Source organism: Microcebus murinus, chromosome 11 (genome assembly GCF_040939455.1).
Source record: "Microcebus murinus isolate Inina chromosome 11, M.murinus_Inina_mat1.0, whole genome shotgun sequence".
In the NCBI taxonomy this organism is placed as follows: Eukaryota; Metazoa; Chordata; class Mammalia; order Primates; family Cheirogaleidae; genus Microcebus; species Microcebus murinus.
Window position 1 is genome coordinate 84602353 of NC_134114.1, and position 18074 is coordinate 84620426.

The following is an 18074-nucleotide window of genomic DNA, read 5'->3' on the forward strand; positions in this document are numbered from 1 at the left end:
CTCTACTATAAATAGAAACAAATTAATTGGCCAACTGATATATATATATAAAATTAGCCGGGCATGGTGGCGCATGCCTGTAGTCCCAGCTACCCGGGAGGCTGAGGCAGAAGGATCACTCGAGCCCAGGAGTTTGAGGTTGCTGTGAGCTAGGCTGACGCCACGGCACTCACTCTAGCCCGGGCAACAAAGTGAGACTCTGTCTCAAAAAAAAAAAAAAAAAAAAAAAAAAAAAAAAAAAAACCACGATGAGATGCCACTTCACACCCAATGGAATGATTATAATCAAAAAGATTATAACAAGTGTTGGAGAGAATGTGGAGCACTGGGACCCTTATCCACTGCATGTGAGAATGTATATAGTGCAGCAGTAATGGTGGAAAAGATTTCAGCAGTTCCTCAAACTGTTAAACCTTATGGCCCTGCCACTGCACTCTTAGGTATATATGCAAAAGAAATTAGAACATGTCCATACAAAAACGTGTACATGAAAAATGTGCAACATTATTTATAATAGCCAAAAAGTGTAAAACAACCCAAAAGTCCACAAACTGATGAATGGATAAATACGGTATATCCATACAATAGATTATCATTCATCAATAAAAAGGCATAAAGTACTGATACATGCTGCATAGTGACTGAATCTGGAAAACACTATTCCAAGTGAAGGAAGCCAGTCACAAAATAATACATATCATAAGAATCCTTGTATGTGAAATGCCCAGAAACTGCAAAGCTACAGACACAGAAAGATTAGTGATTGCCTAAAGGTGGGGGTGGGGATGGGGAGGAACTCGGGAGTGATCACTAATGGGTATGGGGTTTCTTCCCAGAATCATGAAAATGTTCTAAAGCTGTGGTGATGGCTGTACATATCCTCACTCCGAATACATGGAAAACCATTGAATTGTACACTTTAAATAGGTGAGTGGTATCATGTATAATTTATATCTTTATGAAGCCGTTTTTAAAAATAAAATAAGAGGCCGGGCGCGGTGGCTCATGCCTGTAATCCTAGCACTCTGGGAGGCTGAGGAGGGTGGATCGCTCAAGGTCAGGAGTTGGAAACCAGCCTGAGCAAGAGCGAGACCCCGTCTCTACTATAAGTAAAAAGAAATTAACTGGCCAACTAATATATAGAGAAAAAATTAGCTGGGCATGGTGGTGCATGCCTGTAGTCCCAGCTACTTGGGAGGCTGAGGCAGAAGGATCTCTTGAGCCCAGGAGTTTGAGGTTGCTGTGAGCTAGACTGATGCCACGGCATTCACACTAGCCTGGGCAACAAAGTGAGACTCTGTCTCAATCAATCAATCAATCAATCAATCAATAAAAGAAACTGAGGAGTCAAGCAGGTGTTTATACCTAGAAAAACAAAAGGCAGAGGGATGTCTTTTCTTTCTCAGATTCCTTAGCTTATGTCAATATAAAGGTACCTTTTCTTATTAAGATTAACACACATAGTCGGCACCTCATAGATACCTGCCACAGGGCCTGCCGGGAATCCCATAGCAAGGACCTAGTCTCCTCCCTCAAGGCTTTCCACCCCTGAGGACAGCAGCTAGCACTCATTAGGGAGGACTAAGGGTTTCCTGCACATCACCTCAGGGCAAGGCACCCTACCTAATTTTAGGCAAGGCCCTACCCTAATTTTACAGTTGAGGAAGCAGACTTGGGGTAAGTGGCCTGGCTATGTTTACGGCACGAACAAATGGGAGGGAGACTGGAAGCCACACTTACCTATGGCTGAGGCCTCACTACACTGCTCCCAGGTCAAGGTGGGCAGGAAAGTATAGAAACCACTGCACTGAAATGCAGGACTAGGGTCAAAGAGGGCCTCTCCAGCTCTCCAGCAAGGGGCAGTTCTCAGAAAAGGTGAAACCTGAGCAGAACCCTGCTTGGTGAGGGCTGGCACCTCACTCAGGTACGAGGTGGTGAGTGGGGCTTTCCAGGCAGGGAAAAAGACATGGGTGGAAGGGATCGTGGAGAACCCAAAGACCAGGAAGCAGCTCGGTCTGGCTAGAGGACAAGACAGGTATGAGGAAGTGGTGGGAGAAAGGAGAACAGATGGCTGCTGTCCCCAGTGAGGAATTTAAACCTGAGCACACAGGTTGACTTGCCTTTGAAGTATCCTACAGTAGGTAGGGGGCGACAAAAGACCACTTGGGACGCAGTCACAGGTGGTTAAGGGGCAGGGATTAGAAGGCTACCAGGAACTGCCCAATAGAGAACTGAGAAGGGACTGAATTAGGGCAGTAGCAATGAGAAAAGAGCAGAAGAAACAAATTTGGAAGATGTTTAGGAAGTGGGAATTCCAAGACCTGGAAGGATCTAGAAACTTGAGGATCCTGACCCAAGGGGTAGAGTGGACACTACTGGTGTCCAATGGCACCCACGACTCCCCTCCGTCTTTCCTGAGCCCCTCCCCCATGCAGCCACTGGTCTCGGGGAGACTGGTCCCACTCCCACCCCATTCTGAGGGTGATCTCGTCGCCATTATAGCTCAAGAACGGCCACCAGACTCATTCAGGCTAAAAGACCCAAGGGAAAGTCTGCTGGAGGACTTCTAGAGAAAGTTTCTCTCCTAAAAAAGAGACTGTTTCTATTCCTATTTTGCCTATTGTCATATATGAATATCCTCCTCATCTCTGGAACCACTTACCCCATGGCCAGGCCATCTGCTACAGCCTGAGGATGGCACCGGCTCCCTAGATGGCACAGCAAGGAAGAGGTGGAGAGAAGCGGGGACCTTGATCTCTCTGACCCACCCTGAAGCTTCCCTCCTTGCCCCCAGACTCCCTGATAGGTGAAGTAATAAGCTTCCTGGTGCGGAAGCAGTTCGCAAAGGGATCGCTGCTGTAACTGGGGACGAAAGCACCTTCACTGACAGAGTGTGGCATGATTCCCCAAACTAGGAAGCTCGGGAAGAGAACCAGGACTGGAGGGGCCTGGGAGTAGTGGTGGTGGGCTCAGGTGCCTGGTGTGGAATCCAGTAGGCAATCAGAAAAACAAGCCACATAACAGGGAAGTCAGGACTGAGGGTACACATGGAGTGTCAGCATTCCCGTGGTAGCAGAGGCAACGTGAGGGGATGCCCAGCTGGGACACTGTGACACTGTCTCTCCTGCAGGACAGGTCTGACAAACCACCAGTATCTATGAATCCTGAACCACCGCTGCTCCCCCACTCCAAACCACCACCCACCCCCCCTCAGAGAGCCTGCGTCACCTTGGGCAGGAGTCGGGGGGCTAGGTATCCCAAATTGGGATTCAGGAATAAATGTATTAGCAAATAATACATCATACGTGCCAACAACTGTCATTTATTGAGCACCTTTTAATCTGTGTACTTAAAATTCTTTTCTCAAATTCTCACAGTCGTCCCACGAGGCAGATAAAACACCCCTCGGCTTGCAGATGAGGAAACTGAGAACGGATCAGAGAAAAATCACTTGCCCAATCCCAAAGCCAGGAATTATGCAGCGGACCAGGATATGAACACGGGGCAGGGAGGGGAAAGGACTGAAGGTGACACACAGCACCCCAGTGAGGAGGCTGGTTCAGGTGTGGGGGCCCCGGGCACCAAGTCTGGAGCATCGAGGATGACAGAAAAACCAGTTTTGACAAGCGACAGTTAAGGCTGCAAGGCCGCTTCTGAAACACACAGGTCTGAAAGAAGGGGGTGGCGGGACCTGAGTGGCTTAAAAACTCACATGGCCTCCGTGGGTGGCTTGAGAACGTGACCCTCACCCACCCACTATTTGTATGGAGAGCTGTGCTCCAAACAAAGCACTTGCTAACCTACTTCTGAACACCATCCGCACAAAGCTGGCGACCCGGCTTTACACTGTGCTTTCTCAAGCGCTCAGAAGGCGGCTTTTCTAGACAATACGCTGCAGCATTCAGTTCCCTCTCCGGTCTCGGTCTGCTGATTCCTCCCTTGCCATCTGACCTTTCCGTTATCGCCCGTGCCAGCTAGCGCTCAGCACCTCTCCGTTCCCCTGGCCTGTCCCCATCCCTCTTGTTCTAACTTCCTCTTAGCATGTCAATATCCTCCGCTTGGAAACAAACTTGTCACGCGTTTGGAAGAGCTGTGCAGCCCTTTCGGAGCTTCGGAGATTATTAGGAGTGTCTCCAGAGGAACCATCTCAGCCCCTGGGGAATCTCTTCCCCAAGGGTGTTTTGTTACAGAGAAAGGGATTAACAATAGGGGCATTAAGGAAGAACCTTTTCTCTTTAAAAAAAAGAAAACAAACGGGAAATACATACATGGCTCAGAGGGCACAGGAATGCAATCCACATTTTTAAGAATGGCATATAGACTTTCCAAATTGCAGTTACAAGTTTTTGAGTCACAAAGTAAACTGACTGGTTCCTGAACTTAACACACCTAGTCAATGCCCGCAACATGTGATAACAGGTGCCTGTTTAATCTCAACACATGAAGCTCTGAAACAAAACTCATGGTGGTTAGTCATTACAACCCAGAGCAGGCTGACCAGGAGCTTCAGATGTGGCTAAAATGTCACAGATAAAGCTGGGCCAAAGCAGTCAATCTCAGAGAGGCCAGGGCAGGGGCACAGCCACCCCTGATCTCTGATCTCTGAGTTGTCTTGTTTATTATAGGCCTGCAGACAGATACAGTTTGCATCACTGTGAAAAACACTTTTCGTAAAAATTCTGTATTTAACTTATGTACACCATCTTTTCCATTAAGCCTCAGAACAGTGTCACATTAGGTTTATGCAGCTTCAAGAATAAAATAGGTGGCACAGCAAGATTAAAAATTACAGTGCCAGGCCCTAATTGTGTAAATTCATACTGTGAAATTAACACCTTTCTCAGACAGTTTAAGGAATGGGAAGTAAAGAAGAAAAGTCGCTAAAGTGTGAGGATCTGCTGTCCATGCAGAAAACATGCCCTTCTTCCAAAAGACTCAAGTTGGAAGGCAAAAGTTATCTTTAGAAAAGAGAGAGAAAGATGTGGTAGTTATCTCTACAATACAAAAATGATGGGACTCATGTTTTCTGAAATAGCTGCTAGTCGGCTCTTCAATGCACTGCATGAATTCAGTCCACTACACCATCTCATTTTCTACCTATTATCAATATAAAAATCAGAGTATCTTGGCAACAGATTTTTTCACAGTGAGATTTACTTTATTCCAGGGTCTTTTCTAGTAAAATAAAATGGCAAAGGAACCTCATTATCTAGAAGATTTTCAATATGGCCTATTTCGACTGTAACACTCCATTCCTCTATCAAATTATAGTTAATAAGCACCTATTGCATGAGGTATACAGCTCTAGCTGCTAAGGATCATAGACTGGGGCTGAGGACACTGGAGGAGGCAGATGTGTCCAGAAATGATGCTTGCAATACGACAGGCACTGTAACAGCATGTGAGGTTGCAGACCAGTGCTGAACTCTGCCTGGTCAGGGTGAGTTGACGGCTGCCTAGCAGATGGGACTCTTGAGTCAAGTTGTAAAGGATGGTTCAGAGGAGGATGTGTTCAGAGAAAGACAAAAGCATACACCAATCCATAGGAATCCCATGCATAAGGCCTCAAGAGAGTCTGGAATGTTTGGGAAACTGTGAGGAGTTCTGCATACCCAGAGAGCAAGTCACTGGGGCAGGCAGGGCTAGATCAGATAGGGTGCTAAGACAAACAATGAAGTTTGAACTTTATCTCTAGACTGGAATAAGCCACAACAATAAAGAGAGGAGGATGAGGATAGGAGGAAGAATAAAATTAATATCTGCTTAGTGCTTACCACATGCAAGGCACCATAAATGTATGAGGTGAGTACTGTATCTTGTCTCCATTTTAATATATGGGGAAATTGAGACTCAGAAGAGATAGGTATCTTTCTGAAGGCTACTCAGCTAGTAAGTCAGTCATCAATGATGCCAAAATTTAAACCCAGGTGGTCTGACTCCAGGGCCCATGCTTTGATCACTTCAAATATTGCTCTGAGTATAAGAATATGAAGTTAGAGACATAGATATCATATTGTTTACACTGAATATAAGGTAAACAACTCGCCATTCCAAAAGAGGTGAAAAAAATGGAAAAAATAGAAAGCACCCAAAAGTAGTCCTGCTTTCAATGTGGAAGGCTGAGCACCAAAAACATAAGAATAAAGAAAGCTGCTACCCTCTATGGTAGTGGTTCTCAACTGAGGGTGATTTTGCCCATTAGGGAACATCTGGCAACATTTGGGGACATTTTCAGTTGTCACTACTAGGGAAGAGGTGCTACTGGCATCTGGACACTAGGAATGCTGCTAAGTATCCTACAATGGACAGGACAGACTCCTACAAGAAGGAATTGTTCAGCCCTACTGTCTGGGATAAAACCTGACACAAACCACCGAACAAAAGATGAGTTTTCCATCTTGTAAGTGTCTAAATAAAAATAACAAACCACTGTCCACATGACTAATCAAAGTTGAGTCCGGACTTCTGTCCCAACAATAGATTTAACCTTATCTTCACCCATGCTCAGAGGCAACAAAAGCTCTGCATGAGGGCAACTTCAGTTCAAGCTTACCATTACAGAATGCAAGAACATGGTAACTGGGCTACAAAAAGCATGGTTCACCATCAACCAATAATATTGTTAAGCTCTAGAGAAGGACAGCCATAAAGCCATTGGAGCTAACAGTGCTTTCCCCCTTAAATAGTTTCTAAGTCATATTCAAGCCATGGATGATAAAAAGTATACTTAATTTTTTTCAAGAAAAAAAACTCCTTGCAAAATTGAGGGAGTATTTATATACCAATTATATACTAATGTATATGCTAGTTAACCTTATATAGCCACAATTTGGATATCACATTTGAATTTTGGAAACCTGGATGTAGTGTGGAAGAGGAGCACTTTCTATTCCAGTAACATCAAATTTACTAATTGATCAAGACCCATAGCCAGTCTTACATTAACAGAAATTGTGTTATGTAAAGTACGATTACTTGCTTCAACTGATATTTATAAGGGCCTTGACTTTGTACCCTACGTGGCTGATACCAAAGGATATAGGTATTCACACATATACTTAATTTCTGAAGAACTATTGCTTTTCACTTTTTTCCCAATCTCCTGAGATGTTTTCTTTACCAGTCCAAATGGAATGAAAATTACAATTTTGGGTAAATGAATACATATACTTTAAAGCCCCTAATTTATAATTGTTTTTCTAGTTTATTAGGAAGTTTCTAATCAAAGCATCAAAACTCACAATATTCCCTCAGGAACCTCAGGATGACTGAGAGGTAACATTATTTAACAGTTGATGGATAAACTGTACACTTTGGGTGAACTGTATGGTCTATCCTTAAAATAAACCATTTAAAAAGTAAAAATGGAGTTTATCTCACCGTCACATTAGTTTCATTAATTTAGTCAACACATCTAAAGAAAAATGAGCACCACAGTATTCATCACATGACTACTCAAAGGACTAAAGTCTTGCTGAAAATACTAATCTATTCCATATTTATAGCAGCAATTTTAAGGACTAACCTTGCTATTTTTTTTCCCTGAAAATCTTTTGCTAACCAAATGACAACCTATAAAAGGAGTCTGAGCCACATTCAAGTTTTGTTTTCTAAGAGAACAAAAGGAAAGATCTCTACCTCCCCCAACACAGAAAACTACAATAGGACAAAAGTTTCCCAGAACAAACATTACCAAAAAACTAAGACCAATCATAGCAGAAATCCTTACTTGAATAAACAACAGAGATAGCAGCAGAGAACAAACAGCCAAAAGCTATTGTGGGGCTCAAAACACAACCAATAGCTTTCAGCTTACATAAACCTGGGTTTTTAATCTTGATTAGGGCTCAAACTGTGAACGGTGTGGAAAAGACTTCCTGTTTGCCAAGGTGAGGTCACCTCTAAAGCAAGTTAAATAGGCAAATACCTACATTAATATGGATACAAAGATACTGTGTTATTTTTCTGCATTTTTTTTGAAAAGCATTTTCCATTTAAATGCTACTCATCTTAAAACATGTATAACTACTATCCTCAGGCTGAAATGCTTTAAATGGTGACATCAATTTTTTTCTAAAATCAATAAGAAAACTTTAATCTAAATTGCAGAAAATTGCTTCATAACTTTTCATTTTGTAATTTGGCTCTTAAATCCAAAGAGTGTTTTTCAAAATGACACAAACAAAATGTTTTACCAGGCTTCACTCACACTTCTGTTTTCATTTACTATCATTAATCTGTTTCTAACTCAATGTATTATTTTAACATTAATATTAATACAAGCAAATTCTTAAGTAACCATTTAGAAATCAGTAAAATTCCTTCTATTAAAAGATGAAATATTTGAATAATTTCAACACAAAATTAGCCGTCTTCCACTCATTCAAAATAGGAAAAAGGTCATCACAAAATAAATATTAGGAAATACTTATGAAAATTCAAAAAAGAGAGATTTTTTTTCCTAGCATAATTCAGGGGAAAATGGGCTAATTGATGTTGCCTGCTTCATTTGACTTTAATTAGTGATAATCAAAATTATCAAGTGTACTATCCCAGGGAACACACCATAATAGTAGCTATTGACTATTAACTTTGAAGTAATTGTTTACTTTTTCATTTGCGAACTAAAAGAGGAGTTAGGAGTTAATTTCACCTAATGAATGCAATATACATTAATTGTACATGTGTACCATAATATAAGAAAGTTAGGGAAAAGTTAAAGAAAATGTCAAGTATGTACAGAACAATGACATATACATGTTCGGTATTTAAGTATCATCTACATGCAAGATGCTTTTGTATATTTACAAATGATAACATGTATGAAAATGTTTAACTCAGTACATACCACAAGTAGGTAGGTGCTTAAGACATACATTTTTATGATGGCATGGTAGTTGCAGATAACGTGGTTAACTTCAGACAACATCTGTGTTACACACATGGCCATCAAAATAATTGTGGCAAGCTTCTGTGACACCATAAGAGGCCAAGCTGTTGTGAAATGATTACTTCTAACAAAAGCCTGCTTAAATTATTGTTTAGTTATATGGCCTGCATCCAAAATAACAGTATTGTATAAGGTTGCTTTTGCCTTTGAATCACTCACCAATTTTCAACCTATTTGTAAAACAAGATAAGCACCCATTGGGTTATAAAAAGTAATTATGGATCAAGATTTTGATTCATGTTTCTTTGACAAAATTATTCTATTTGATCCCAAGTCTTGGCTGCTCTCTTGACAGAATAATATACATGCTCCACAGCTGACAGAGCCCTGGCTTTCATGATTAAATAGGAAACTCACACTCCAGATGACTTTTGACTCTAGATAATTTAGACTTTGCACTTCAAAAAGATTTCTTTGTTGTCTTAGCATCGGATCATTAGTTATCTTTTCCTAATTGTTTTTACCCTCACACTACAAAGAATCTACATATTATCAATAATTTAGGATGTTTTGTGATTTTTGCCTATTTTATTCACAAACTACACCAAAGACTGTTACATTATCCAGTAAATTCTTTTCCCAATTTCAGTGGGTGGGTGGGGGGGAGGGATATTTTGGAACATAACTAAAAGTTAAAAATCCCCCAAAACTGTCTGTTTTATTGTACTTGAAATACCACCTGAGAATCTGATTAAATTTTGCCAATTACTGGGGAAACAATAGTCAAAACAATTTCCTAAAGGAAAGGGTTAACAATCTTATAGCTTTTTTTTTTTTACCCTTTCTCCTGCAAAATAACTAGGCCTATGAAATTAGAATTCTGTACACCAAGAACCGCAATATCAACGCTGAAACTTTTAGCCCAGGAACAGTTGCTCCAGTGTGCATAAAGCCATGTAAAAACTGATTCACAAAGGAAATGCTCACGGCCTAGCCCATGAGAATTAGCTTCTGAGATGACAAGTCTAGGAGAGGATTTTTGGCAGCCTCAACACATGATTTCTCATAGGGCCAGCTCTTTTATAAAGGGGGCGGTTTCCTTTCACCAGACTCAGCTGCTGTGTTATCGAAAATGCCTTAGTGATTTCAAAGTGAGGGAGAAAGGGAAATAAAACAACAAAACGCTCCGGATTCACATCTCCTCTAGGTAGTTACATTGTTGCCAGAGCAAAACAAGCGCGCAGGCGCGTCAGTCAGGTTGTCAACTATAAACATTAAGTACGCACTCATCAAAATTAAGGAAGTGGATCCTGCAAGCTCCGCGGCCCTTTTGTTTGGGTTCTCTGGGTTAAGGTAGTAATTGCATTTTAATGACCTACAAACAGGAGCAAAGTTATTACTGAGTTGCTCTGAGAGACGTGTGCTTAAATGTGCGGATAAACCCAGTTCACTTGAGGAAAGGGAAAGTATTTTCAGTCTAAACTCAGCATTACCCGACCACAAACCCAGGCAACCACAATGACCCATTAATGTATGTCAACGAGTGAACTAGTCTCGGTCTCTCATGACACTGTCAAGAAATGAGCCTTCGACGAAGCTGCGGGAAACCGAACTTGCACGCCGTGGTGGGGTGCAGCCGGTCTAACCAATGCTGCGCCTCTCTGGGAGCTTCAGGGGGCCCAGACACTTTTGGAGGGGACCGGTTTGGGGACGCGTTTGGGTCGCAGGACGGTGGATTGCAGCGGGGAGTTGGTGCGTGCGAGCCTCCGGGATGTCAAACTCACTTTCCTTCGTGGGGAAGCTCAAAGTTAACCCACCCACCCTAACACGGCCACCCGCCCTCCGAGCGCCGGGGGCGGCCGCCGCTCCTTGCCACCGCGCAGAGACGCAGCCGCCGGGCCGGAGCGGTGACAGCCCCCAGACAAAGCGGGGGACCCCCAGCCCCCCGGCCGCCGACCCCCAGCGCGCGCTCCCGGCCGCACCTACCTTGATGCCCTGCTGCTGGCTGGTGAGGGTTAACTTGGATTCATCCAGGAGCAAAACTTCGCAGTAGAATTCCTCCGGAACGGCGCAGAAGCAGCCCATGTCGGCGGCGCCCGGCTCCGGCCAGGCGAGACCTGCGCCCGCCGCCCCTGCCGCTCACGCGCGACGCATCCACTTATTGTCCGCGCCGCGGCCAGGCCCGGAGGAGCAGCCGCCGCCGCGGGCCGGGGCGGGGAGGCCGAGGCGCCCGGCGCCGCGGGGAGCTGGAAGCGCGGAGAAGCCCGGGAGTCCGCGCCGGGAGTCAGCGCCCGGGAGCCGCGAGCGAAACGCCGGCGGATCTGGGCGCGGAGGGCGGCGGCGCGTCCCCGCGCATCCTGCGGCTCCGGCTCCTCCGAAGGCGGGGGCGCCGCGGCCCCTCCGGCAGTCCTGGGGACGACAAAAGTCGCCTGGCAATGAGGGCAAGACACGAGACAGGGGAGGGACGAGAATTCGAGCCCCTCCCTGGACTCGGAAGCGCCTGGAAGCTCCCTGCGCCCGCACCGATCCGAGCGCGGCCGCGACGCACCCGCCTCCCCGCGGCCTGCCGAGTCCCCCGCGGGCGCCCTCCCCGCCGCGACCCCGCCCCGCCGCCCCCGCCGCGGCCAGCGGGATGCGGGGCGCCCGGCTTTTCTTTTGTCAGGGGCGCAGGGGCAGAAGCGAAGGGCGTCACTCAGCCCGGCGCCCCCACACTCCGACCCACGGGCACTGAGCAGCCGGGAGCGGGCTGGAAAGGACAACGGGCTCCTTACCGAGGCCAGCGGGGAGGTCAGCTGGTCACGGGGTGCGGCTCCCGTCCAGGGACCTTGGAGCTCATCACGGGGGCCCGCGCACGGCCAAGTTCAAGCTTTCCCTCCGGGAATGCCCTGCCGCGGCGGCCGAGTGCTGCTTCTGCAGAACATTCAGAAAAGCCGGGTGCCGGGAGGCCCGCGGGCGGAGAAGCGGGCGCCCCAGCTGGGCACGCAGCCGGCGGGCGGGGGTGTGCCCAGGCCGCGCCGGCTCCGGGGAAAGTGGAAAGTTCTCTCGGCGGCGCGAGGGGTGGCGCCCTGCGCGGGAGCAGCCCAGGTGCTGCCGCGCCCGGCTCGGGCGTCTGCAAAACACCCTGAAGCGGGGCGGGGGGGCCCCCTACCCGGTGGCCGTAGCACGGGAGCCCCTTCTGGGCGGGGTATCAGCTGGGGCGGAGGGCGGAGCGGAGGTGGCGCAAGTGGCGAGGTGCTGCGGGTCCGCGCCAGGAAGCCGCGCGCCGCGCCCCTGCAGAGGGGCGGCCCGCAGCTCGCCGCGTCGGTTTCCCAGGGAGACCCGGAGGCCGGCCCTGGACGACGGGGGCAGCTCCGCCCGGACCCCGGCGTTCGGCGATCCCTGCCCCACGCCCTCCGCGAGGCCCGCCGCGTCCAGGACTGGCGGGCACAATAGCTCTGAGGCTGCAGTGACCCCTGGCGGGTCCCCGCGTCCGAGCACAGGCAGCTGAGGCTGACGAGCTGCGGGCCAGGCCTGGGCCCCGCCGGGTTTCGGAGCAGGTGCAATCCGTGCTCTCCAGCCGTGAACCCTCAGCCGGTTCACGCGAGTAGAGTAGCGTGGCGGTTGGGAAACAAGGGGAGGACGCGGGGCGGGCTGGCGGGGGGCCTCCCGGAGAACTCTCCTCTGTGTCGAGCATTGGAAAGAGCAAGCGCGTTGGCATCAGACGTGGTTTTAAGTTCGCTCCTCCACCACTTGTTGACTGGGTGGTAGCTCAAGCTCAAAACCCAGGACTTTAGCACTTAAACCAAACAAAAAGCCTGGCTTCCGCAGCACAGTAGAAATGAAATGAACAATTTGCAACTTCGAGAGGGTTTCCTGCCATAGTAATTTGCCACAAAGGGCCACCTGTAGAAGCCTCCTCCTTTCCTGCGATTGTGGCCCCATCTAAACAGTGGATTGGCACACTCCCCCTGCCAAGGGCGATATAAAAGTTCATGTTTGGCACAGACCTTACCTAAGGCTATAAATAAAACCCTATTTTACCTTCCGAGCTTTCTGTGAAATTGAAGCAGGTTTTGAATTTCTAATCAAATTCTGTGTTCAGCTTTGGGTTTTATTTTCAAAGTTTTGCCTGACTTATGAGCTGACACCTTGTTATTCTAGATTTTACCATCTCTACCTGTGGAGACCTTGCTTTATCTGTAATATAGTGTCCCTGATACCAATTATCAAGTGTGATTGAAAGGTGTCATAACAGATTTTCATTCTTTACCACAATATCCAACCGAGGCATCTAAGCTTGCAAAACTGAAACGCCCAAGTTCACTCATTTGTTTCTGCGTTTTACTGCTACCTGTTTTATGGTTGTTTGATTTGGTTTGGGGAATTTTTGCTTTTTGTATTTTTACTTCCAATGGTAATGGAAAGGCTGGGTTTGGGGTGAGTCAGGGATTCTGTTCCAGGCTCATCACAAGGAAATGTACAAAATCATGATGTCTTGTGCATACCACAGCCTTTTCTTTTCCATTTCTTTATCAGGAACGGAAGAAAAGAAAACTTAAATTCTATTTAACACAAAATTAGAGCTTCCTAGAGATAATAGGATTCTACAAGGTTTTAAAAAACAGCTTTATTGAGCATAATTGACATATAATAAATTGCATGTATTTAAAGTATACAATTTGAGGGGGGGGGCGGATCCCTCGAGGTCAGGAGTTGGAAACCAGCCTGAGCAAGAGCGAGACCCTGTCTCTACTATAAATAGAAAGAAATTAATTAGCCAAATAATATATAGAGAAAAAAATTAGCCAAGCATGGTGGCACATGCCTATAGTCCCAGCTATTCGGGAGGCTGAGGCAGGAGGATTGCTTGAGCCCAGGAGTGTGAGGTTGCTGTGAGCTAGGCTGACGCCACGGCACTCACTCTAGCCTGGACAACAAAGCGAGACTCTGTCTCAAAAAAAATAAAAATAAATAAATAAATATAAAGTATACAATTTGATATATTTTGATATATATGTACCCCATGAAACCATCACCACAGTCAAGCTAGTACACACATCCATCACCCATCACCTGCTAAAGTTCCCCTCCTGTACCTTTGTAATCCCTCCCTCCCATTCCTTGCCAGGCAACTAGAGATCTGCTTTCTGTCACTCTCAGTTAACTACATTTTCTGGAGTTTATATAACTGGAATTATATAGTTACTCTCTTTTTTGTCTTGTTTGTTTCACTCAGAACAATTATTTTGAGATTTATCCATGTTGTGAATGTAAGTAGTTCATGTATTTTTATAGCTCAATAGTATTCCATTGTATGTATGTATATACCATCATTTCTTTTTCCCTTCATTTGGGTGATTTGTCAGCTCAGGATGCCATAACAAAATGCTGTAGACAGGGTGGTTTAAACAACAGACATTTCCTCCCAGCTCTGGATGCTGCAAGTCCATCTCTGTTCCAGCATGGTGGTTTTCTGTGCCTCTTCCTGGTTTGAAGGCACCCTGCATCTTGCTGTGTGCTCACATGACCTCGTTGTGTGCTTTTAAAGAGAAGAGGAAAAGCAGGAAGGAAGGGAGAGAGGGGGAGAGAGAGAAGGAAGGAAAAGTCGGGGCTGGGGAGACTGAGCGTGCCTCAGCATTCTCTGGGGTCTACTCTTACAAGGACACTAATCCTATGGAATGAGAACCCACCCTTATAATCTCATTTAACCTTAATTGCCTCCAAATAGACACTGTCTCTGAACCCAATCTCACTGGATTAGAGCTTCAACACAAGAATTTTGAGGAGACCCAATTCAGTCCATGGAAAAGATCTGTGTCTTTATATGGACGTATGCTTTTATTTCTTTTGGAAATAAAAGGAGTGGAATGACTGGACCTGAAGATATATACATGGCAAATAAGCACATGAAAGATGCGTCACATCGTTAGTCATTAGGGAATTGCAAATTAAAATCATCATAAGATACCACTACAGACCTAACAGAGTAGCTACCATACCAAGCTATCATACTACCATACCAAGTGTCGGTGAGGGTGTGGAGCAATTTGAATTCTCATATACTGCTGGTGTGTATGTAAGATAGCTGAACCAGTTTGGATAACAGTTTTGCAGTTGCATAAAAAGTTGAATATACATCTTCCTCAAAATTTTGGAGAAAGACTTTGTCTATCCAGAAAAACAAATTAACAAGATCCTGTTTAAACACATTTTCCCTCCAGGAAAATCATATCATTTTCTTTCTTTCTTTCTTTCTTTCTTTCTTTCTTTCTTTCTTTCTTTTTCTTTCTTTCTTTCTTTCTTTCTTTCGTCTCACTCTGTTGCCTGGGCTAGAGACCCATGACGTCACCCTAGCTCACAGCAACCTCAAACTCCTGGGCTAAAACAATCCTCCTGTCTCAGCCTCCCGAGTAGCTGGGACTGCTAATTTTTTTTCTATATATTTTTTTTAGTTGGCCAATTAATTTCTTTCTATTTTTAGTAGAGATGGGGTCTTGCTCTTGCTCAGGCTAGTTTCAAACTCCTAACCTTGAGCAATCCACCTGCCTCGGCCTCCCAGAGTGCTAGGATTATAGGCATGAGCCACCACGCCCGGCCAATCATATCATTTTCAACCTGTGCATAACATAAAACACTCTATTTCAAGTTTTGCGTCAATGCTTGAACTCTTTTCAGAGAGATTGTAACAAAATATTTTCTTTGGTCGAGATGATACTTTGTTATAATGAGCCTAGGTCAATGAGTCAAATGACAAATTCAGAATATATAACACTCTATAGAAATGTGCAGGGCTTCCATCTGTGAAGGGCTGTAGGAATACTCACCCTGGAAGAAGTGTCACTTTACATAGAGCAGTCCCCCACCCCTTGCTGAAACACCCACTTCAAAGTGCCAAAAAGACTCAGAATTCTTTTTAAAACACCATATTCTCTTTAAGAAGTTGTATTTAAACCATTCATGTCTTCTCTCAGCTTTTTATAATTTTTTGTTTTCCAAACTTCAGAAAGTTAATTGTAACTTGAAAAAGAAAAAAAAAAACAGTTTGAAATCATTGATAATAAAGAAATAATTTGATTACGTAAATACCCAAGGGGCAATGCAGCGCTATCACCAGGACTTGTTAAAGCAGTGGTTTTGGCCCCACCTGCAGAGTCTCTGATTCAAGGTCTGGAGTGGGGCCTGAGAATTTGCATATTTCTTACAAGTTCCCAGGTGATGCTTATGCTGCTGGCTGGCAAGCAAACTTTGAGAACCACTGCTCTAGAGATCACATTTCCAAAAAATAATAAAAGTTGCTCCTAATTACCTGTGAATAATGGGGGGGGGTCATTCTCCATCAGTAGGCCTCCTTGTTATTCTACCTCATCCATCAAATGAATCCCTGTCACGGGAAAAAGCACTGAAGACCCTGCCAAGTAGATAACATCAGAAAGGGGAGTTATTAAGAAAGCAAATATCCCTGTTTTGGTCTCACGACTTCCTAGTTTATTTGGACACTTTACTCACTTCTATTTCTGATATAGTATGTGCCCAGGCACATCCAGTTTTTAAGACTCTGCCTTCTGACTCACTTCACATATCTGTCGTTAACCAGCTCTCTTCTAAATATCGAAGCCTTAGATCCCATTTACTGGAATGCCTCGAGGGTGTTTGTTACAAACGTTTACAGGGAAATCATCTCCCTACACTGCCCTACAATCTAAGCTGGTTCTTCGTCCTTGTGATCTCCAAAGACATGTTCCTTGGGGTTTACTGAGAATTCTTATTTTGCAGTGTTGTTAATCCTTGTTAGTGAATACGTTACTATGATTTTTATTTAGCATAAATAGTTTAGAACTTTGAAACACCTAGTTTCCCCTTCTCTGTTCAAATGCAAGCCAGCAAAAATGAGGATGGGGGAACTAGTTGATAAGTCAAGTCCCTCGGGGAGGGGGCTTTTTTTCATTTTTTTAAATAACAGATTAATATCTTTTGCCTATTCAATTGAAAGAGATTCCAAAGATTGCCAAGATTAGGACAAATGGGTCTTTTGATACATTGTTGGTACAATTGTAAATCGATTCAGGCTTTCCGGAGTGCAATCTTTCATAATACAATAAATTAAATATGCATATACTTTGATTCAGAAATTCAACATCTAGGAATTTATTCTAATCAAACAATAGACACAGATATGTGTAAAATGGTATTTACTATAGCATGTTTATAATATTAAAATTTTTAAAACAATGTAAGTGCCCAATTCAGGTTGCTAAATTAATTATAGTGTATGCATATAATAGAAAAATCCAGAAAAGATGAAATAGATATATATCAACTGACATAGAAAGTTATCCAAGTTAAGCAGTGAAGCGAAAAAAGAGCAGATTATGTAATAGTGCAAATAGGAAAGTCCACTTTTGTCTATTTTTAAAAGGAAGTTTGAATGTTTTACAATGAGTATGGAATAATTAAAAATAAAAATATATGTTTATATTAAACAAAAGAAGTTGTCATTACTGTTTAATGAAATTGGTCTCCATTTAAAATGGACTCCTTTTCTAGGTTCTAACCTAGGTTATCTAGGTTCTAATGTATGGACGACTTTTTTTTTGAGACAGAGTCTTGCTCTGTGACCCCAGCTAGAGTATAGTGGCATCATAATAGCTCACTGCAGCCTCAAACTTCTGGGCTGAAGTGATCCTCCTGCTTCAGCCTCGCAAGTAACTGGGACTACAGGCAGGTGCCACTATGCATGGCTAATATTTTCTATTTTTAGTAGAGATAGGGTCTTGTTCTTGCTCAAGCTGGTCTCAAAACTCATGAGCTCAAGCAATCCTCCCACCTCGGCCTCCCAGAGTGCTATGAGTACCGGTTTTGAGCCACCATGCCTGGCCTGGGTTAACTATTTTACCTGGTTAATTTACTCTGGTTTGCTCCCTGAATAAAGCATATCAATTTAATATAATTGACACCAACTTAGTGATATGGGTAATAGTCTACCTATAGAAATTTGAGGAAAAGAATGGGGAAATTAGCTTTTAATTACCCTGTAATCGTTTTTTTTTTTTTTTTTTTTGGCTTAACATAAGGTAAGGAGAATTGCAATCATTTTTATTTTAAGTCAAACAAGTCCCATGATCTCTCTGTGCCTCAGTATACTTCCCTGTAAAATAAGGGACCTGGACTATGTGTTGTGGTGCCTCTAGACTATCATGCCCAGCAT

At 44.4% G+C, this 18074-nt stretch overlaps 1 protein-coding gene and 1 pseudogene across 1 annotated transcript in view; one reads left to right on the forward strand and one right to left on the reverse strand.

Moving 5' to 3' along the window:
• The window catches only part of EPB41L4A (erythrocyte membrane protein band 4.1 like 4A), a 241476-nt gene extending 229631 nt beyond the window's left edge, over positions 1 to 11845 (reverse strand). Inside the window, exons 1-2 of the mRNA XM_076008268.1 lie at positions 11662 to 11845; positions 10877 to 11299 (exon numbers count right to left, since the gene is read on the reverse strand). Of these exons, the coding sequence (XP_075864383.1) occupies positions 10877 to 10975 (99 nt within the window). The 5' untranslated portion in view covers positions 10976 to 11299; positions 11662 to 11845. The remainder of the gene's footprint in view (positions 1 to 10876; positions 11300 to 11661) is intronic.
• LOC105870870 (uncharacterized) lies at positions 10974 to 12322 on the forward strand (annotated as a pseudogene).
• Positions 12323 to 18074: the final 5752 nt, after the last annotated feature.